At 46.7% G+C, this 23426-nt stretch overlaps 1 protein-coding gene across 1 annotated transcript in view; it reads right to left on the reverse strand.

Annotated features, from left to right (window-relative positions):
• Nucleotides 1-1828: 1828 nt before the first annotated feature.
• Nucleotides 1829-23426, reverse strand: part of HIVEP3 (HIVEP zinc finger 3) — a 70936-nt gene continuing 49338 nt past the window's right edge. The window contains exons 4-6 of the mRNA XM_074161936.1: nt 16716-16814; nt 7219-8279; nt 1829-4399 (exon numbers count right to left, since the gene is read on the reverse strand). Of these exons, the coding sequence (XP_074018037.1) occupies nt 3506-4399; nt 7219-8279; nt 16716-16814 (2054 nt within the window). The 3' untranslated portion in view covers nt 1829-3505. The remainder of the gene's footprint in view (nt 4400-7218; nt 8280-16715; nt 16815-23426) is intronic.

The raw sequence follows: 23426 nt of genomic DNA on the forward strand, positions 1-23426 counted from the left end.
GCTACCCCTGCAGCCCTTGTGGAGAGTAAATCAGGGTTTGTCATCCCTATTTTGCAGACACCCAGAGTGACACCCAGAGTGATATTAAAAGCTGTGATCTGCAAAACCAGGTCTCACCGAGTGGGACACAGGGAAGCCAGTGGGGGCTCCAGGTAGGAAAAGCAGCCACCTGTGACGGCTGAGTCTTCAGCCCTGCCATAAATAACGCACAACTCTATGAAAATCGTTGGAGCTGCACGGCTGTGCTCCTGGGTGGAGTGCGAGGCAGAGGCGATGGGGTTTGCCCAAGGTCACGCTGTGGTTTCTCATCGGGGCTGGGGCCGCCTCAGGGGATGCCCGTCCTGCCTGCGGACGGACATGCTGGTGCCAGCGCGGAAGAGGACACCCTTCCCACGGAGCTCTGAGCTGTCAGTGTGATAGTTAGCCCTTAAATATCAATATAATTTTTTTTTGTGTGATCTTTTTTGCCTATCCGATAGGCCGTATTGCGCCCATTGGGTACAGCATGAAGCACCATTTCACCCCTGCCGTGCCCTCAGCCGCCGAGAAGCCCAACCAGGTTGAGACTCAGCCATAGCCTCGGGGGGAGGGTTGTTGGTTTTTTTTTGCCCATCTCCTGAGTTTTCAGCAGTCCCCGCAGGCACCTGCTCCATGGCTACTGGGCGGTGGGTACAGGACCCAAGCAGGGCACAGCCTGGGAGCACCTCACCACTGCACAGACCTTCCCCAAACTCCTCTCCCTGCTTATTTTTTGGTGGTGGGTGATGGCATCCAGATGGTCAGACACCGCTGCCCTGCGCAGCACTGGCTGCCAGCCCCGGTGCTCTGCAGCTGAGATACAGAAAGCTTCAACTCATCTTGAGCTGCTGGAAAAACTTTAAAAAATAATAATAAAAATTAACAAAAAAATAAACCACAACAAAAGCAAGAAACCAATGTAATGACCTCTGGGTTTTGTTGGGCTTTTTCTTTTTTTTCCTTTCTGTCCAGAAATGACAGAGAGAGAAAAAAAAAAACCACCCCCCCATGAAAAGTATCAACAGGTCAAGGATTAAAATACAGTTACAGAAAGAAGCCAAGCAAATTTGATCTAGCCCAAAGCTCGTGGCAAATGCACCTAACAAAACCAGGATGCTGAGTGCACAACTGCTGCATTATTTTTCTTTATGTACAATTTCTATATATATATATATTTTAAAAAAAAATTAAATACAAAAAGCTACCTTGGAACAATGTTAAGAGTGTGACAAGGGCAAGAGGGGAAAAAGCGGCAGAAGCCAGGGAAGACCAAACTGTGGCTAGATGTGGTGGATGGGTTCCAGGGATGCTCACAGTGACCCTGGCTGAACATCCGCTCCCAGCCATCTGGACATTAAGCACACGCTTAAAGCCTGAGTAGGATTTAAGCTGGTGCTTAAGAGTTTCACTGGAGGGAGTTGCTTCGCAGAACTGAACTCCCAGACCCTGCTCCTGCATCTGGCTGGGTTTGAAAGCAGGACCAGCTTCCAGGCTTGGGGCCAAAGAGGCGGATATGGGAAAAAGAGAAACTTGATAAAAGTGCTAATTAAGGTATAAATGGGTTCTGGACGCAGTTTTGGTCAGTGTCACAGCCTTAATGTTATTTCCGTGATATCTTCTTTTGTACTTAATTCCCTTTACAAGAAAAGCAAAAAAAAAAAAAATCACAGAAGATTATTAAAAAATTTATATTATTTGCCCGTGAAACGGGAACAGTTCATAGCTCATCAAGTCTGGCAAGGAAATATGTTCTCATTCAGGGTTTTATTTGATTTGTTTTAAATTTTTTTTAAATTTTTTTTTTTTTTTAAAAAAGTGTATTACGTACCCGATAAACTGGAACAGCTCTGAAAGAAGAAAGAACTGGTCCACTGGTTAAATATCTATACCTTTTTTTTGTTTGTTTGTTAAAATGAAAAAAAAAAAAGAGGTTTGTACAGATTCCATAGACCAGAAAACCCTCTGAAGTAGTAAAGAGCCTGCTGTCTGCTTGGGCAAACATGTATTGAAGGTTTGTGTGTTAAAAAGTGTTAACGGGACAGAGAGGGATGGCTCCATCACGTCTCTCTGTATTTGGTATCGGATCTATTGGCAGTAGAGGCCATTGCTCTGCTACGGATGCTTAGAGTTAAAAATTTGCTCTGGAAAAAGTTCCTGTGCATGCACAACATGCTGATTGCGAACATCAACCACTTAGCATCATAACTTTTGTCTTCCAAAACACCAAAAAAAAGGGCCTGTCTGCACAATAAGGACTATGTTTGCGACGTTCTGCTTAAATAAATAAATAAAATCAAAATAAGAGGCAGAGTCACTGGTGAGTTACTGAGCCGCAGACGTGCAAACAAGCAGAGCGCAAACTACTCCTCCATCCCCAGAGCTGGAGGGAGCCAAACCAGCCAGGACGGAGTGGGGATGGGATGGAGGGAGCTTGTCCACTCTGTAACTGAAAAATTACAGAGGAAAAAAGGTTTGCAAGGCTGAGTTTACTTCCATTTCTAAACTAAGGGAGAGTGTTTACAGAGGGCTTCCGAGCCCCAGAAAAGAGGGGCCCTCAGGCACAGGCATGACTTTGCCAGGGCAATGCCGGGGGCACTGCGGAGCGGATGGAAGGATTAAAGCAAGCAGAAGGCCGGCTCGTCCAGCGAGAGACACCATTCCCGGCACGGGGTCTACATGCGATACATTCCTATGTTCTTGCAGTTAAATCTTTGAAGAAGAACCTTTTTTTTTTTTTTTTTTTTTTTTTTGTCCCTTTTTAAAAAAGTGCTTTGATGGGTTCTGCAGGAGGGAGGGACACTCAAGTTTCATTTTTTCTCTTTTGAGTGACAATTTCTCTCGCTGCCAACGAACCTCCCCCTACTCAAGGAAGTGCTACTCCTTTATAAGTTCAGGGTAAACACGTTTTTCAAATGTAAAGCAGTCTCAACTGTTTAAAGCACAACCATAGGCAATCAGAGGGATGCGAGAAAAAAAAAACAAGCACTTTGCGAGAATTAAATAAAGCATGTAATAAATACAAATCATAAACTTCTGTACACAGGAGCAAGGGTTTGGGTTTTTTTTTTTAATCATTTAATCAATATAAAAAAGTTTTTCTGTTTGTTTTTTTGTTTTCAGTGCATCTTCTTCCTCTTAAAATGCTTAACCCTTTCCTTTCTGCATCTCTCAGGCCCATAATTACGCACACCTAAATGGCAAAAAAGACAAGGTCTAACAAACCCCTTTCCAAAAAACTCTAAAAAAATATTCACAGCCTCAAACATTTTTGTACATTTCAAGCAACAAAAGGTATAGAAAAAGGCACAAGTAACTGCATACATGTGGAGATAATACCAGACTGGGACAAAGAAAACCAGGAATCTTCCATGGGTTTGGTCATTCACTAGAGTGCTTCATATAGCGATGATTATACTAAAGGAAATAGTGTTGAAAATGTCTGTTGATTTTACATAGGAAGCCTAAAGGTGGAACAGATGGTGGAGGCTTAAGTACTTCCCGTGTTTTCATCCACCTTTTTTTGAGTTTGACCTAAATCTGCGTGCTCGAGGTGTGGACTGCTCTTCCTGGACGTTCCCCCATGGTGACTGGGCTCTCCGGAGAGGTTTCTTCTCCGGAGGGAGAAGGGCTGGGCGTGCGAGTGGCTGGATGAGGGCTCTGAGAGGCAGCCAGTGCTGCTACTTCGGTCCAGCGGCTGGGAGGGGAGATCTGAGATGAAAGTGCAGGATGATTCGAAAGAAGTGCTCGAGCTGCCCGATTGCTTCTTGCCCGGTTTTTTCAAGGGTTCTTGCCCGCTTGTCAAAGGCTTTGGAGAGTGCTCATCGGTTGTGCTGGGGCTGGCTGGGGATGCCGAGCAGCCTGTCTGCTCCGCGTGGCTTGACTCAGCCAACATTTTTACCCTGTATTCCTCCTGGTCTGTCTTTTGCTGAAGCTCACTAGTCCTCATTTTCTCTTCTGAGTACCCGCTGCTCGTAAGCTCTGGGGACAGCGTGTATTTAGAAACCTTTGCAACCGGGGAGACAGATGCCGACGATGGCTCCCGCAGGACCTGTGGTTCCTCATCCCTCTTGGGAGCCTGGCTGAACTCGGCAAAGCTGCTGCCACCAGAGGCAAAATATCCTGCTTGCAGGGACACGACCGAGCTGGGCACCAAGCTGGGATGGGTGCTCGGCCTTGCCTGGACCATCTGGATGCCCCCAATGGGAATCATAGGGTACGGGGTCCTCGTGAGCTGCTGTGAATGCAACGGGAGATGGCTGAAGATGTTCTCCTCCCCTCGGCCGGGAGCATGGATGTGTATTTCATGAGGTGCCTGCAAGGGTCTGGAGCAGATGGGCTGTGTGACGCCAGGTGAACATGTTGGGCTTTGTGGTTCTATCTTCTGCACCGGAGAGGGAAAAGAAACAGCTGATTCAGTGCAACACACAAGTTATAGCATTAGCATCATTAATGCTCACTCTAAGGATTGGGATTGTTAACATTTTATTCTAATTTGAGGGAGATCAATCAACTGAGGAAGATTTGGGCCCCCAAACCTTTAAAGTAAGGAGCAGCATAACCCACAGCATTTCCCTCCTGGGTACAAATATGCCCATGGTCGGGGCACAGATCCAGGGCTTTGGTTCAGGCTTGGATCATTACAAAATCATAGAATAGTTTGTGATGGAAGGGACCTTTAAAGGCCATCTAGTCCAATCCCCTACTGTAAGCAGGGACGTCTTCCACCAGACCAGGTTGCTCAGAGACCCGTCCAGCCTGACCTGGAATGTTTCCAGGGATGGGGCATCCACAGCTTCTCTCAGTGTCTCAACACCCTCAACATAAAAAAAACTTCTTCCTTATATCTAGTCCAAATCTTCCCTCTTTTAGTTTAAAACCATTACCCCTTTTCCTATTATCAGAGTTGCCTCTGAGACCCTGGCAGAGGATGCCAGTGTTTCCTGCCATCTGAGCTGCTTTGGACCCCTTTCAGTACATGGGGTTTCTGAAAGCCCAGAATAACATTAATTTTTACTGTATTTTCTTACAGCAGGATTACATCCTTACAAATGCTAATTGCAGGGATGTTTTGGACCGAGGGACAGGTAGCGTTAACTCTCGTTTGACACAAAGCACACCCATCAGTGTGGTCCCCACCACCACCCTCATGGTGTGGCCTGTAGAAATCAAGGGTTAAGACCCTGCCATTTTACCTTTTCCTCTTTCTCTCTCGGTGCTTCACATAGTTTCCTAATGTACATCATGGAGAGATATGTGGCTAAACAGAAATGGATTAATTAGTGATGAGGTAATAACTAAACCCCTAAACAGGACTCCCAAGAAGAGGAAGCCACAGAAACTGAAATCAACTTTCCATTAGGATGGGGTTAGGTATAAAATCTGAGGATTCACCGGAGGGCATATTTCTTTGTAGGATTATGGAGAATTGCCTGGCCCTGAGAGCTGGATCTCTATGGAAGGATGACAGAGGAAAGCAGCAAAAAAGAACAGAAGAGAGAGAAAGCAAGAGCCGCTGAAGATAGTGTATACTGGGTCAGCAATTACAAGCCCAAACATTTCCTAAATCTCACTTATCCACATGAAGTCGTGGCAGAATCACTATAGGGGTGTTGGGAAACCCCCAAACAAATCATCTTGATGGTGCAACAGCCACCAGAAGGAGAGGCCACCTACTGTAAGAGCCAGCGGGAAGAGAGATGGTCACAGTCAGGCCTGATGCACATCGTTGGCAGAAAGCCTTGACTGAAGCTAGGCTGAAATTGTCTCCAAGTTTCGAAGTGATGCACAGGGCACCAGTTTTGAGCATAGAGCTCCGTTTGGGATCTGATAAATTCACCTGTCTCTTGTAACCTTACCAGGAACATAATTTTGCTAAGAAAGCCCAGCTGTCCATCTGACTGATAAATGGAAAGTTTCCCATTTGGGTCTTAACTGTTGATTTGGAGGCACATGAGAAGAGCAACAGTGGTGACTTTGGGTGCTAAGAAGGAGTGGGAAAACGGAGCAAAAAGGTATCTGTGTGACAGCATAAGTTAAAAGGTGTGAATGGGCAGAAAAGCAGGGGTATACAGTCTCCTACTGTGGACTAGGGAGCTTGAGGGATTTGTACAAGTAGTGGCAGTGGGCAGCTCTCCTGACTGGAGCTGAAGGACCAGGGTTTCCACAGCCCTGAGATTCACCATGAGAAGTTAATTGACAAGAAAGGGAAATAGCATTAAAGTAAGCAAAAGTTTGGACCTGAAATGAAGGATAGTCTCTGAGAAGATAAGACAAACACTCATACTGGAAAGCAGAGGGAAGGCAGCACCAAAAGATGGTACGTTATCATAGAGACGGAAGAAATGCACACTAGGCAGCATGGGTTTTCTGGAGAAGATCTGGGTCAGCATCTGCTGTGACAGGTTCTCCAGGGGCTGTGGACTCTCTTCCCAGTGCAGTCCCTAAGGGCTCAAGTCTCTCCTCATACCAGTTTCACAACAGAACAACTCCAGCAACTGAATCTTATGTTCATCAGCATAAATTACAGGAGCACCAGGCACTTCAGGAGAAACGTGAAACGTTCCACCAAACCCAACATCTAATTTGCCTGTAGCAGTGGGAGGAACACACAATTTTTGTTTACACATAGGATTTGATATGTCCAGCAGAGAGATTAAATAATTTTCTGGACCCAGTGGGAAACACCTCTCTGTGCTGAAGAGAGAAGCGAGATGAAATCAGAGATGTCCAAACAAACAGTTCTCAGCAGTTAATCTAACAGAGCTGGTTGTGTATGTTCATAGCCCAGGAGTCAGCAATAGGGTGCAATGGATCTGGTTCAGGTCACTGACCAGTGAAAAATGGTCATAGCTTTGGGTGAAATCTCAAAAATGAATATGAAATTCCCAGGAAAATAAAAGCCTCTTAGTGCCTAGTCATTATTAAGCGGTTATCCTTGTTGCTTGTCTCAGCAGGAGACTGGTCAGGTCAGGAAAGTAAATAATCCCTTGGAGAAGGGACAACTTTATTTCTCTTCAACTGAGTTGGGCAGGTCCAAAATGGGTGCAAAACCCATTGCTGTCCACTGTCACTTTTCTCTGGGTTACCTGTGCCGTTGGTCACAGTCAGAGTCACTGTGCCCTGCGGCATTGCAACCTTCATTAAAAAACATATCAGAGAACGTACTGCAGGGACTAGAAGGCAAGAGGGGCTTGAACTTACCAGCTTGGACTCGTAGAGCTGTACATTTTTGCCAAAGAACCTGTGAGGTAGAGGCATCGAAGATAATATCCCATGCTGGGCTTGATATGAGCTTTGAACTTTGTCGTCTGCTGCTGATTTGCTAGTACCAGGCAAGTCCTCTTTCCCGGGGGATGGATACCTTGGCGACTCTGAGCAGCCTGGAGACAAGACTTTTTTCAGTGATAAATATCTGACTGATGACATCTCTCTGCTTGGCGACAAGTGCTTCACAGGGGAGACTTCTCCTTCTGGTGGAAGGTATGTTCTTGGGGACAGCTCTCTTCTGGGGGAAAGATGCCTGCTGGGTGACAGCTCGAGTCTTGGTGACACACATCTCAGTGGAGATGCCTCCCTCCTGGGAGAGACGCGCTGGCAAGGAGACAACCCTCTCCCTGGAGACAGGCACCTTAGAGAAGACAGTTCTGCAGTTGGTGAAAACCGTTTCGGTGAAGTTTCATTTTTGGTTAGTAGGTGCTTTCTCGCTAACATTGGTCTGCCGCTGCCACCACTCCTGCCAGAGTCCTGGCTTGGAGACCACCTTCTTCTTGGGGAGGTGTCTTTTGAGGTTGACAGGTCCATAACTAAGGACATCTCTGGCCTTGTGACAGACTCTCTTTCAGCAGAAGCCAATTGTTCGGTGGAGGTCAAAGCTGGTCTGTGGAGACTCAAGAAGCTGTGGCACACAGCAATGTCACTGCTGTCTGCTGACCACTTTGTTTCCAGCCCTGAGGAGGAGGCCTGCTGGCCTTCACCAACTTTTTGGCTGCTGGAAACAGTTTCTTGGGGTAAGGACAATGCTATTTCGGTGCCTTCCTCTTGAGAAGATGAAAAGCCACCTGAAGACTGCATTGGGAGGGTGGTGTGTTTGCCTTCTGGCAACTTTAAAAGTGGCTCATCCTGGCTCTCCTCTTCCTCCTCATCTTCCTCATCTTCATTGTCATCATCATCATCAGATTCCTCTAGGTCTGAAAACTGGTGTTCCTCAATTGGCTCAGATCCCTCCCGCCCCTCAGAGTCCTGGAATAGGTCTTCACTGGTTCCTGAAGGGATGGGCAAACACAAAACAGAGAGTGTAAAACACACATGCAAGGACTATTTTTATGCTAAATCTGCTCAAAGTTTCTAAGGGGACAAAAGGAGAGAGGACCCAGCAATTTCCTAGAACTGATCATCTTGTGCTTTGAAACCTGCCCTCCGTGCCAACTCCACTCCTGATGATCCCAGTAGATCCCTGTGAATCCCACCACTGGGACTTCCCGCTCTACCCTAATTTTGGTTCCAGCCATTGCTCTGTCAACACACGGAGCCATGAGTCCCTGCTTCTGCTGCGCACCTCCACACACCCTGCCTGCCTTTCTCTGGAAATGCAAACAAGGCTCTTAATAGATGAGAACAGCAACACTATCATCCTTTGGTGGGCTTTTTATGACTATTTGTTGCAATGGTGCCTAAAAAATATCTACAGCTGTCAAAGTACGAGAAAGTTGCTGGGATGACTGCTGCCATCCTCCAGGTCAGACCTTTTCTTGCCCACATTACGTGAACAGTTAATCATTAGCAAGACAGCACTTGTGTTAAAAAGCAAACAATAGGGTTGAAAGAACCTCTGTGGATTTCCCCTTATTTTGATGAATTCTAGCCATGATGCAGAAGCTTCTTTGTGGCAGAGGTTTTTTGTTGTCTGTGGAAGGCCTTGCACAGGCATGCGTTGTTAGTAAGAGCTTCTAAACAATGAGGAATATACAAAAAACAAATCTAAAGGATTCTAAAAGTATCTGCAGGTAAAAATACAGCATCTCTCTTCTACTTTAAGGGCCAGCAGAAGCTGGCTGAGATCAGTATCAAGTTCCTAAGCTGATCACAGCTGCTAACCCGCTGCTCTGTTCCACACTGAGAAAAACTTGCATTTTCCCATGCCAGATGTGCAGCAATCCTGGCAGACATGCAAGCTCAGCCTGAAGAAGTCCATCGGGAACAGCCACTGGATGTCACTGTAGCTCAACAAAATTGAGCTGTCAGGAGGCTTTCTGGCAAGTCCCCACTGCTTTGGAGGGGCTAATAAAATAATACCAGTTTCTCAAACTCTGTGCCAAGCACTAAGATAATGGGACATGCATGGTACCCATCTTTGGAAGCACCTGGATGCTGCTTTGACCTCCGTGTGAAGCCAGGTAACTAATTGCAGCACTGCTGGCTTCTGTTCCCTGTCAGTTCAGCCTAGGACAACGCTTCTCCTCTGATGAACACGGAAACAGTTTTCCATTTGGAGCTGCCATGTGTCAGCAGGACAAGCCGGAGGGGAAACTAAGCAGCGCTAAGGCTGAGGCTGGACCACACCTGCCTGCAGCAGGCAGGGTGGTTTGCAGAAGGGGACACGGCCACACAGCGAGAAGTCACTCTGATCTATGGACAAAAAGTCCATTTTTGTTTACTTTGAATAACAAGGCCTTTCTAGTAAATGCTCATGAAGTGTTTGGCATTACCCGTGAAATAAGACATGTTTCACCATGGCTGATTATCCATCCAAGGTTCAGTCTGAAATGCATTCATTTGCTCCCCACTCCATTTCAAAAGTCCATAAAATGAGTCCTACTGCAATCTCATACAGCACCAAGCCGTAGTCAGCAGCTCTTCACCAAGAGCCTGATTTGCATTGTGAAATGCTTGTATAATAATGGGGTTTGCTGGACCCAGGATCCAGTAGCAGGTTGTTTGCAAAAACTCCCAGGGGAACTGAGCTCAGAAAGACTATTCCAAATGACCAGTTCTCCCACCTGTAGAGTGAATGGTGCTTATTTCTTGCTTGGAAAATGAATGGATTTCACTATCAGAGTTATGAGCTGGCCATAGAATCATAGAATGGCTTGGGTGGGAAGGGACCTTAAAGACCATCCAGTGCCACCCCCTACCCTAGGCAGGGACACCTCCCAACAGACCAGGTTGCTCCAAGCCCTGTCCAACCTGCCCTTGAACCCCTCCAGGGATGGGGCAGCCACAGCTTCTCTGGGCAACCTGGGCCAGGCTCTCACCACCCTCACAGCAAAGAATTTCTTCCTGAGACCTCATTTGAATCTCCCCTCTTTCAGTTTAAAACCGTTCCCCATCATCCTATGGCTCCCCTCCCTGATGAAGAGTCCCTCCCCAGCTTTCCTGGAGCCCCTTTAGGGACTGGAAGGGACTCTAAGATCTCCCTGGAGCCTTCTCTTCTCCATGCCGAACCCCCCCAACTCTCTCAGCCTGTCCTCATAGGAGAGGGGCTCCAGCCCTCCCAGCATCTCCGTGGCCTCCTCTGGACCCACTCTGGGTCCCTGTCTCTGGTGTCAGGGTTTGACATCTCTGGGGTTCAGGATGGGGAGGCAGCTACAGCCTCAGCTTCCGCTGAGTGGCTCCAAGAGCCGTGTCCCATGCGGTCTCCTTTTTGACCCCAGTCACACAAGGACAGACGCTGGCCAGGACAGAGAGCGAGGTCAGGAGTGTGGAGTGAGGGAAATATGAAACCAGCTCCGCACTGGGGAGTTGTTTGCATTTGCCACCGAGGGAAACATTCGAGTGAGTCCTGGGACAGCCCAAAGGGAATTTGCTTTGGCCTCACAAGACCCTCCCCACAGCAGAAAGAGCTCAGACCTTCTTGCAACTGAAACACATTTTTCTGAGCTAATGGGCAGAGAAAGAGCAAGTCAGGAGAAGACAGTGGGAGGGAGAGATGGAGGAAGGAAGGAAGGAGAGAGGAAGTGAGAGAAAATGTGCCCTATTGACGCCTTTTTCTGAGGGCTGTATTTCATTACACGTGTGTTATTCTAGGGTTATTCTACCAAACTGATGCAATCACACCAAGCAAAACCAATGCAGGATTGAAGAATTATACTCCAATCTCATTTTATAGTAACACCCCTTACTTTCTTCTGCCTTTTAAATAGAAATAAAAACAATCAAGTGAAATGCAACTCTAGTTTAAAATAATCCAGAGAGTTTTAGGAACTGCTGCTCCCTCCCTGCCTGCCCCCAAAGGAAAGCATGGCAATGTTCCTGTGCTGGCTTGTGTCACATGGAAATAGTAATCTTTTTTATTTTTATTTTTTTTTTAATTAAAATAGTCCTTTCAGGCTCTGTTATGAGCCTTTTATCTAAGAAGAGAGAAGACACTCCACTGCTCTGAGAGCAGGGATGCGGGATACAGCTGTGATCTCTGATTTCTCATGCACCTTTCTGCCATTTTTATGTTATTTCCTCATCCATCCAAATAGCCTCAACCATTACAGCACAAAATACAATTTTCTGACCATCTTCCTGGCTACTTTATTTAGTCTTTAGTTGGCATTTGTGAGCAATGGGCCTCCTTATTCATAGAATCATAGAATAGAATCATAGAATCATCTAGGTTGGAAGGGGCCTTTAAGATCATCTAGTCCAACCATCAACCTAATTCTGATAAAAAAAACAAAAGAAAACCATACCAAAAAAAAACCCCGCATCACTAAACTATGTCTCTAAGCACTATGTCAACTCATCTTTTGAAAACCTCCAGGGATGGTGCCTCAACCACTTCCCTGGGCAGCCCATTCCAAGGCTTAATAACCCTTTCCATGTAAAAATTTTTCATAATATCCAATCTGAACCTCCCCTGGTGCAACTTGGGGCCATTTCCTCTTGTCCTATTGCCTGTAACTTGGAAGAAGAGACCAATCCCCACTTCTCTACAACCTTCTTTCAGGTAGTTGTAGAATGAGGCAGAATATTTGAAATTTCAGCAGAAGCTCAGTGCTAGCTTTAACCAGGTAAAAAAGAGGCTGGAAGGAATGAAAGGAAACATCCTCCAATACCACACCTTCCCATTTTCACCTCTCTGCATTCCTTCCTGGCAGACCGTCCCCTTTACAGAAACACAAACAGTTTTCATCAATGGGAGGAAATGGGGGACTGTGTATTTGTTGTAATTCTAAAATTACACAGATTGCTTGCATAATGCACTAAAGTCCAGGCAGCACTGTGCATTCCAGCGAGCAGCCATGCAGCCAACAGCAACAATGGGAGAGGAGTCCCTTTCGAAAGCCGATGGGTTCCTCTCTTCTGCAGTCCAGGTAGGGCTCAGGGGGTCCAACCACTGTGTGTTCAGCCACAAGCACTCAGGGACCAATCATTTAATGATGGCCAAGTAAAAAAGTCCCCCAGCTGATGGTCCTGTCCTTTCAGCTCAGTGCTCTCCCAGCTGACCTGGGGATGCAAGGAAGACCCTTCTTGGGCTTTTCTTTAGATTTACTCTTTCCATGAGGCCAAAGGCTGAGACGAGTTCAGCCTCGTCACCTGCCAGACCTCTGTTTTCACAAGCAGAGTGCTCCCAATCAGCAGCTCTCACACTGCCCGCACAACACGCTGCTGAGTGCACTACTATTACCCCTGTATGAGCCTGGGGATGAATGACTGAAAGAAATCATGAATGAAAGCATTCCCCAGGACTGGTGAAGTGAACTCTTGCAGTTCTGTCCTCAGGAGCCCACAATTATGTGTAACATAAATAGGACTTCTATTTTGCAGGTTTTCAAAAGTGACACTCAATAAATATGATTCATTTGTTCTAATTGACAATAGTGGAAAGGTTTAAAATAACAGTTGTTCTTTTCAGAGTCATGCAACCAACATTTCAGGAGGCACTTCCCCCTCTCCCTATCTGGCTTTAATCTGCAGAGGCATCACTGGTGGTGTAACAGCAGGGAGAGATTTCTGGAGACCATCAGCTAATCAATTATTTTAAGTGCGTTCCCAGGCTGGAGGAGTTCATCAATCCCACACAGGAGCAGCCTCCCGCTGCTCACACCACGCCAACAATTTTCCCTTGTGGCAGCTACTGCAAAATCCTCGACGAGGTTTTCTTTTGGCCATGTCCTCCTTTGGAAAGGCCACGGCCAAGTACAGCATGTCTCTGCCTGATCGAAAGGTTGCTCTGAAGAGCTGGAGAAAAGCCAAGAGTCCAAGCAGATTTAAAAGAAAGAAAGTCATCCCTTGAGGCAGAGCGGCACACTGTCGGCCAGGTCAGGTGTCCTGAGCCTTGGTTAGATGTTTATTCGGTGTGGCCTGGGAGAGCCCTTTGTCCATCCCTGTACATGTCAGGAAAGGCACTGTGAAAGGGGACAAGAGTGTCTGGTAGTGCCATAGGGCTCCTTCTTTCTCCCAGGTCCTCGTTCCCTGACTGTCCAGATGACTACACCTGGCCTGAACATGGTACCACTGCACTGGGGGATCACTGGGGTTTGGGACTGGTTAACCAGTGGGATTTCTCAGATATCACAGAATCATAGAATCATCTGGGTTGGAAGGGACCTTTAAGATCGTCAAGTCTATTAACCTAACACTGCCAACTTCACCACTAACCCATGTCTCTCAGCACCACGTCTTCCTGGCTTTTAAATACCTCCAGGGTTGGTGAGTCCACCACTTCCCTGGGCAGCCTCCTCCAGTGCTTGATAACCCTTTCCATGAAGAAGTTTTTCCTAATATCCAACCTCAACCTCCCCTGGTACAACTTGAGGCCATTTCCTCTTGTCCTATTGCTTGTTACAGGTTCTCTGCTGGCAGGTTGAGCCATGGTTTGTTCAGGTCAAGGACAGTCACATCAGCCTTCCAAGTCCCAGGACAGTGACACAAGCCCTGCTGCCCCATCAGATTGCTCTGTACCTGCACCTCTGTGCCACCAAAGCAGGGCGGCCACATCCAGCCTCCTCTGCAGGAATGGCTCCAGGGCCATGGTAATTCGCAAACTGCACTCAGAATTTTTTTGTAAGTGTGGTAGATGCCCTGAACCACAGATGTCTTGCTGATCTCTCCTGCAGTTTAAGTTGAGATGATGGCCTGCAAATGTCCCCGGCACAGTTTTATTAATGAGCGTGGAGATACCCCAAGGATACAGCACACTGCAGGGGACAGCATTTCTGAGATCTGGTATCCAAAAACTGAGACTTGAAGCACCTCGAGGGTCCCAGTGGCCAGGGCTGCACCATGGGCACAGACTCCAAGCCCATGAACCGCTTGGACCACAAGTCCCCTCTGTGGCACGAGGGGCTGCAGCAGAGCAAACCCCCTCCCCACCAGGGGCTGTGCAGGGAAACACTTTGGGATTTTTAATTACCAATGAAGCAGGAGGCATGTGACACTGCCCATGTCCCCAGAACCAGCCCCTTTCCCAATAAAGCCTCAGATGGACTCGACCCCAGCAGGGGACCAGGGTGATAAGCACTGTTTGTTGTTCCTGCCGAGTTAACATTCCCTGGCTCACAGTGCCGTCTCCAGAACTCGCTCAGCTGATGTTCACTTTATAAAAATAACCGTGGCGCCATGTGTTTTATGAAGTTCATTTTAACCCATTGTCAACAAACCCTTGCGGGCTGTGGCAGAATGAATCCCAGGGATGATGGGGGAATCGAAATTGTTTGGGGTGAGACAGGGGGGTGAAACAGGAAACAGGAAGAAAAATGCTAAAGATGGCCACAAGAGCTGCTTTCATACTGGGATTTCTGGGGTGGCAGCCAGGAAGGGTCAGTGGTGTCACGACCAGCCTGCAACACACTGTAAACAGAAAACACCACCCTGCTCTGTGGCACAATGTGTTTTATCCAGGAATAAACACACTGTGACCAAGACAGACCTGTGCTCCCAGAGCCTCTCTTCCCTCTATAGCTGGTACGTGCAGCGTTCCCTATAAACGCAAACAACCCGCTGAATGGAAAATGCAGATGACCCAAAATTTCATGAGGACTTCATGAGATCTGCTGCCCCCAAGGCTTCTTCCCCATCAGTCCTGAGCTCCGGCTCCAGCCCTGAGCGCTCAGGGTCTTACTAAAGGAAATAGAATAACAATTGTAAAAACATCTAACTGTTCCCTGGAGACCCATAACCTAACCCTTCACAGCTGTTGGAGCGCAGCCTCCAATAATTTGGGTAAAATATATTTTTCTAGCACAAACAGCTAAGTATATATGAGACTTCCCCATGTTCCCTCATCTCCCAGCTTGGAGATCTTCTTCACCTTTCCCTCAACATTTCTGATGGATCCAGGACTGATTATGGTCACCACACTCCTGCCTGATGCTGCCCAGCCTCCCAGGAGGAGATCTGCTTCTCGGGATGACTTCAGGGAAATTCAGCTGCAGATACTATAAACCAGGGTGGAAATTACTAAATAAGAGAGTCATATGTCCTTCTCAAAGAACAGACAGACTCTTGAATTTACAGAGCCTTGGACAGACTTTGTGTGTGTGTTTGTACATAAGTAGATGAAAGAAATGAGCAGGTGAGTCAGGGTAAATGTATCTTCTTGTAAAGCACTCAGAATAATGCCATTAAATGTCAAAGCACCATGTTATTTTAGTTTTGCTGGCTCTTCTCCTGCTGAGAAATCTTCCAGATCATTTCTGACCTGGGTGGTTCACCTCCATCCTACACATGGAAAAGACCCGTGAGGGTGAGGGATGAGGGGAGCAGCTGCCCCTGTGCTGCTGGCACCCCATGCTGGTGTCTGAGGTCTCCCGTGGTGGGGCAGGGCCCAAGGTCTGCCCACAGAGGTAGGAGCAGCTCCTGCAGGCACCAGTCCCTCCAGACACAGCCCAGGTTTGCACTGATAATTTGGAGTCTCCTGGGATCAGCCAAATACAGTAAGATAGGCAGATCCCTAGGAGGTCATAGAATGGCTTAGGTTGGGAGGGACCTTAAAGATCATCTAGTTCCAAGAAGATCCTTATGGAAAAGTCCTTCTCTGAAGGAAGGTATCCCTGAATCACTAATACCCCAGTATTGCTGGAGTTCATCCCTTCTGCAAGAACATCACCACAGCCTGCATGGGCCACGCACTACAGGGTCACCCCATTGCTCAGGCTCAGTAAAATGAGCTGTCAGATCCTAACCAGGGGGAGCAAGACTGATTTTTCTCCTTCACCCACCAGACTGTGCTTGCAGCAGCAAAGTGGGGGGTCGCAGCCTCAGGCAATGCATCTCAGGGCTGGGTCTTGTTTTGCTGCTTCAGAAGCTGCCTCTACAGCCAGGAGAGACCCAGGCTTTTCCAGAGCATGGCAGTCAGGCTGCTAGAGATACCCGTAATACCAAGAAGCACCTTCTCACACCATGGATCCACTATTTGTTATTATGTGTACAGCCCACATGTAGACCACTGGCCAAAGGCAGGATGCTCCCCACCATCTGTTTGCTCCTGCCTCTCGCTGCAGGCAGCCAAAATCCTTCAGCCAAACAGGGACAGCCCCCAGCAGGAAGACACGAGCTCACAGACTGTCACAGGGATGCAGCACCCCAGGATGGCCCCGTAACCCACCCCATGGAAAGCAGAAATCCCCCCTTAGGCACTGGAAGGAACCTGGGGAGAGCAAAACTGCTCCACGTCTTTGAAAGGATGATCTGCTGAGCACGTCTCCTGCCCAAATGGATATTGCCCTCTCTCAGTAGAGATAACAGGTTTATAACGTAAAAGATTTTACCTTCTTCGGCTTCCAGATCCACCAGTGAAGATACCAACACGCCCATCTCCTGACATTTTTTGCTGTGGGCCTTTGACTTCATATGTTTAGTCAGATTCCCTGAAAAGAAGCAGAAAACATATTTTGGTCATTATGGCTCTTTTTTTCCCCTCATTTTGCAAGCTCAGCAGTAACAAGTTAATAATTTGGCTCTGAACCAGACCAAGGAGGCCTCTGACTCTCCCCAAACCACTATCCATTGCAAATATCCCATGACACAAGACTAAGTCCTCCCTTTCGTCCCTTTGCTGCTGCACCAGGGTAGAAGAGGAGATGCTGGCACGGTTACGTGACTTCGCAGGTGTCGTGTGACTTTGCAGGTGTTGTGCAACCTGAAAAAAACAGTTGGGCCACACATTTGCATTTGGGGGGATGAAAAGTCCTGGATGGCTTTCAGCTATGATGGTGCAGCAAAGAAAAATGGTAGGAAGGCAGAGCAGAGAAACACATCTCACTCTACTGTCACCTCCCACCTCATCCCAGCACACAGGGTCGCCTGCCTGGAGGTGAGGAGTTCCTTAGCACCATGGGGCAGACTGGTGCTTCCAAAGTGAGTGCTTGAGATGCCAGAAACATGGAAAAACCCTATAATCACCCTCCTCCCCACAGTGGGGTGGCTGAGATGCTCGAAGTGCCAGGCAAAAGCCATCAGCTCCCTGGAGCAGGAGGAGTCATGGATCCCCTCTGAAGCCCGGTGCACCAGGGGCTGGCAGCACTGAGAAAACCTGCTGAGCACTAACAAGTCTTCCTAGTTGGTACTGGGAGGGAAAGAGCAGCCCCTGCAAGGGGGAGTCCGGGATGTGGGGGCGGTGGTCACTGCTCTGAGACAGTGTGATGGAATAACTAGTGGGCACGCTGGCCTTGCAGGGCTCCTCTCTAACTCTAACTCCCCGGTTACAGGCAGGTTAATTAGACAGTTATTAACCCTACTTATATCCCAGGGAAACGCTGAACAAAGGGGAACCTTTTTTGAGGGGGAAAATGGAAAGAAAAATAAAGAGTAGGAGAAATAAAGAAAAAGTGCCTCATCTTTCCTTTTCCTTTCCCACACCTCTTTATGGGCTGAGCTGATGATGAGAAGAAACCTGGGCCCTCTCTGAAGCTCCACCAAAGGCTGCTTAATTTCCCAGCACAGCCCAGGAGCTGGCTGAGCCCTCCAAATTCACTGCAGCAACACGATGTTGTATCAGCCTTCCTATTAGCTAATGCTGGAGCAGTGCTGAACACGAGGCTTGTTTTTCTCACCGAAATATAAAAAATAAAAAATAAAAAAAAATATTGAGGAAAAAATGAATTCTCACACTTTATTATAACCTTCAACTGAAGAATGAGGTCCCTCAGCTGGTATCCTGCAATCCACAGAGTCCCTCGGTCTCTCAGCTGGGTGGGAGTATAGAGGGCCTCTATCAACCTCTCCTCCCGCTGCTCTGGATAGTATAAATAAATAAGCAACTATTCATTGGAGCAGAGAATTAGCTGTGACGCCCTCAGATCTCAGAAGAGTGCCATAACCATCTAGCTACCAAGTTAGTTTCTCTTTAGGCCATGAATTATTTATTTAGCCCATTTTAAACAAAATGGAATAGCTCCAACAGGAAAGACCAAGAGAGACAAAGGCTGACTATATATCCTTGTGTATCTGGCACCCATCTAGGATGTGGATTCAAAGGATATTTAATAATTCAAATGCAGTAAAACAGCTTCAGTAAGAGAGATTTATTATTTTTAAACTTCATACCTAAATACCCTTAGCCACATGGTTAGGACACTCAGGTTCGAGGATGAGGCCAGCTTGGCTCAGGTCCTTTCTCTGAATCAGACCTCTCTTTCTCCACTTTGGACCAGGAGGTTTGTTGTGGACCCAAAGACACCCAGTCAGACAAGAACATGCTCTCATGGACACCTCTGGTTCCAGTGAATCACCATTGTTTTAAAGTGAAAAACTGTTTCACCAAAAACTATCCAATGAGTCCAAATTGTGGCTTCATGGAATTGGAATTTAATTTTGGACTTAACTAGCAAAAAGGCAAACTGACTCAGTCTGTTGAAATCAAACCCTGCTGCTGCTGCCTGTCCATCACAGCACATCACTTCTTGGCTGGCAAAAATGACCCATCTTTGCTCAGTTACCACAGCAAAATTCCCTCCAGAGATAATAAACACAGAAAAGAAGCCCAAGTAAATGCCTGGTGTGAGGCAGCATTGTTGGTTAAACTCTGGTCTGTGGCACCTCGGGAATTCAGTTGTGATCCCTGTGTTGGGAAGAGTAGAGAGAGGAGATCACCAGGCATTTGGGTGCTACCACATCCCCAGAAACAAGCTCATAAAGTCACAGCACTACATGCATCTGGTTCTGGCTAAACTGGGAGGGCATAACAGTAATCAGTCAAGAGAGGTTGGTGAATGCAAGACTAGAGCCACCCCGTACTCGAGGTAAGAACTCTGGTCCTCAGAGGAGTACAGCGGCCACCTCGGCGATTTCACAGAACAGTATCATGGAATCATAGAATTGCCCAGGTTGGAAGGGACCTTTCAGATCATCGAGTCCAATCATCAACCCAACACTGACAAAAACCACCATTCACCCATGTCCCTCAGCACCACAACTGCCCAGCTTTTAAATACCTCCGAGGATGGTGATTCCACCACTGCCCTCGGCAGCCTGTTCCAATACTTAATAACCTTTTCAGTGTAAAAATTTCTCCTAATATCCAATCTAAACCTCCCTTGGCACAACTTGAGGCTGTTTCCTCTTGTCCCATCACCTGTTCCTTGGGAGAAGAGACTGACCCTCCCTGGCTACACCTTCCTTTCAGGGAGTTGTAGAGAGAAAGGTCTCCCCTCAGCCTCCTTTTCTCCACGTTGAACAACCCCAAAATTCCTTCAGATGTCCAAAGGCTGGTTGTACACACAGTTCTTCCTGCTGTCTCAGCTCCAGAGCTGTTCGCAGCCAACACAACCACTCCCTTCGCTACCACAGACCTGGGCAGACACGGGGAGCCCATCTCCAGCCTGTGGGTCTCTGCTTTCCCTCAGCTCCACCCTCTGCAGCAGCTTGGGCTGACAAGCTCTGCCAGAAGCCATCAGTGTCACTTCCTTTTCTTTTTTCGTTTACTGGAGGCAACTGTCCTTGTGCAAGGCAGTGCCAGGCCTTCTCCTCTTGCTTCCCCACCCAGGCTCTGCTGGAAGGTGCTGCACAGGCAACGCTGAACCCCCCTGTGCCAATGAGTTTATATAAAACACCAAAGGACTAACTCATAGAGAGCGTTGCTTTCTTTCCCCTTCCGCTTTCCATCTTCCTTCAGCCACGTTTGGTCAGATAAGACAGTACCCACCCAAACTGATGAACACAAAAAGCCTGCAAAGCTTTCAGGGCAAACCCTCTGCTGCAGGGTCTGCCCATGCACAGCACCCTGCATCCACACCAAGAAGAAATTCCAATAAAATAGGGATGCTGCTGTCCTTTAGGGAAGAGAGACTCAGTGGGCTGGATTCTCATCTGACCCAAGTTTGCAACATTTTAAGGAAATTAAAGGTTTGAGATTTATTTACACCAGTTGAGAAGCTGAGTTATCATCTTGGGAGCAATTTGGAGGACAATGATATTTATCTTATCAGGGTTCTTCTTACAATTTGTGTTTTTAGACCCCTCAATTAAAGTTGGCAGGATTAAACGCTAAAGTCCTTCGGCAAATTTCCAGTAAAGTCAACACCACTTTGCCTAAGTAAAAGCTGGATGTGAATCCTACAAGGAAGGACTCACAGCTACTTGTTGCCTGTTAAGTTAGGAGTTCTGACTCCTAACTAAAAAAAAAAAACAACAACCCACATGCATTGCTTCCTTGGAAACCGGAAAAAAAAAAAAAACATATTAGAAGGAGCAAGAGAGAAACTAGCAGGTAGGGAAGCTGGATTTAAGTAGCAGAACAGTTATATTGAATCCTAAGTAGGTAAGTGTTCCTCACTAAGGATTGTTTCCCAAAATGTTCCCAGATTTGAAAGAATCTGTCTACATCTAAAATTCAGGAATCGGGGAAATTGGGACCCCAACCCCAAATATTGCTGCACTGGAGGAGCACACACAGTTTCAGCACAGCCCTCCCATCACACCTGCTTATAACCATGTACTAACAGCTGCTTAAGCTCTTCTGATGTTGTGATGTCTTATTCTGGACTTAAAGCAGCTTAAATACTTGTGTTGTTTTGAGAAATCCAAAACTCTAGTGTTCCAAAAGCACTTAAAGTGGCTTAATAGGGACTAGAAGTGATTTCCCATTTAAATTAAAACAGGAAAATTAATTTTTCAGAATATCCATTATCATATTTTAAAGGTGTTGGAGTTCAAACAAAAATTAGGGAACAGCAACATTAAGATTCCTGGAAAAATTATCCTGTCCATACCGGGCACACACCATGCTTTCTATTTCTCCTATCAAATGTGAACAATTTAACAAGAAAAAAATACCCCAACAAATGACCAACTGCATGATTTCAGTGTCCAAGGCGATGTTGTGATACAAACATTCACAGCTTTCCAGGACTTAAGTATTTTTATAGTCCTCTTTTAAAATAATATACAAGGAGGGCAGACCAGCAGACTCCCATTTTGCCATGGGGTGCACTCACACACAGACAACCAGCAACAGGCCAATACTCCTTGTCCCAGATAAACCCTTGAAACCAGTTTTATGTGTGACTTAAATAATGCACAGGCTTTGATTTAGGTCTCTGTATGGATATAAAGTCCCCAGGTGAGACACTATGAGAAGGAAAGCTTTAGGGCAGAAGATTTAAATTTTGAAAAAAATTGTTATTATCTTTTATACTTATTGACTTTAAGATTAAAGAAGAAAATCTGAACATCAGGCCTGCCTGCCTGTATTGATACAGGCTATAAAATATTAGCCATCTTCTGGATCAAGCCTATCAGCCTGTGCTAGCCAAAACCTAATCTTCCAGAAAGGTACCCAGGCTGGATTTGCAGATTTCAAAATATAGAGAATTAGCATATTTCCCATTGAGGCTTGTGCTGGGACTTAATAGCTGCACTGTTAAAAAAAATAACAGTCAATATTTCACTTGAATTTGCCAGTCCTTGACTTCCAGCCCTCATTCCATTTTTTTCCCCTTTCCCTGGTACGTTAAAGAGCCTTTTTGCTCACAGTGTTTCACCTCCTGTCTGGCCAACTGGGCCAGTTTCTGTTCCCAGCGACAAGCCTCACGCCACATGGCATATGGGAGCAGGCAACAAATTCCTGAGGATAACCCCGTCCTCATCCCAGCAGGGGTTTGTGACATCCCCAGGAGCGGGAGGACCAAAGGGTCCCAGCGGTGGTTCCACAGGGATGCTCGGACCCTTTCCCTCTTCCCAGCCGCGAAGGGAGGGCCCCAGCACACACAGGGTGCAGGGACATTTTGCAAATCTCTGTATCAATCTGCCCTGCTATAACAGCAGTTAATTCTTTCAGAGCTTTCTGCCAGTTGGACCTGCTCTGTAGTTTCCAGAGGAGGCTTAGCAGAGCACTGAGTCTGCTGGAGCAGTAATAATAATAAACTGTGCAGCCATAACCTTGCCTTTAAGGGCTGAGGGGGTAATGCATTTAATATATTAACATGTTCAATAACCTCAGTGCCTGTCATGCGCTGATTTAAAGAACTGCAAACTAATTTATTAAAGGAAGACTGTGGCTGAGGACATGAAGAAGTCTGGTGTCTGGAAACTGTGAGTGGACTAGACTATCAAATGGATATCTTCAGCCAACAGGCACTGATGTCCTTTGCACAAGCACCTTTTAAATTAATATGAAGCTCCTTGTCCCTTCTGACCTCTAAGCAGAGGCATGGACATAGTGAGCTGCTCCACGCAGTTTATCCAGAAACCTTAAGAAATCTTAAGCAATCGGGACGTGACAGTCTGATGTGAGCCTGAACGAGAGCAGAAAATAGCTGTGGAAAAGGATAATGCCTGCACAGGAGGGGAATTAATGTGCCAACATTGACCCACAGCCCCAAGTCACCCGAGAAAAGGAGCGAAGAAAGGGGCTGCGCTTCCCTCCAGGGTCTGAAGATGAGTGACAAGCGGTGACAAGGGATGGCTGGTGGTTCCTGTGTCCCCTCTGGGAAGGTGGTCAAGGGAAAAGCTCTCCCTGACCTTCCTGAAAGGGAAAATTGTCAGACTGCAGCTTTTTCTTCATTTCCTTCCTGGTAAGAAAACAATGAAGAAGCTGCTTAACTTCTTTTAAACAACCTCTCGGAGGCCACGGTAACAAACCTCTTAGGAGAGTGCTGCTGCAGTGGAGGTAGAGACACCTCATTAAAGAGGCACGTTTATATCTGGTCCAGAAACTTAAACTCAAATAAATCTTTACAAACCAAATTTTCAAGACTGCTGTTTCCATCAGCTAAGTGAGCACACAAAAATCTCATGGATTTGCTTTAAAATAATAACCCCCCCCACATTTTCCTGCAGTTCTGTAACCCAAAGGAACAGCTTCGTTACAGCGACAGAAATGCACAAAAAGCAGACAAACAGCATAATTAGTGAAAAGGGGAAAAAACATTTAAAGCTCTTTCTTTTGCAAAGTTTTCCCAGTTCTTGGAACACAGATACAGATTTTCAGGGGTGGGGGAAGGTACATTTTAACCAGATAAAGATCCTCATTAAAAATAATA

This window comes from Numenius arquata, chromosome 21, assembly GCF_964106895.1.
Source record: "Numenius arquata chromosome 21, bNumArq3.hap1.1, whole genome shotgun sequence".
Lineage (NCBI taxonomy): Eukaryota > Metazoa > Chordata > Aves > Charadriiformes > Scolopacidae > Numenius > Numenius arquata.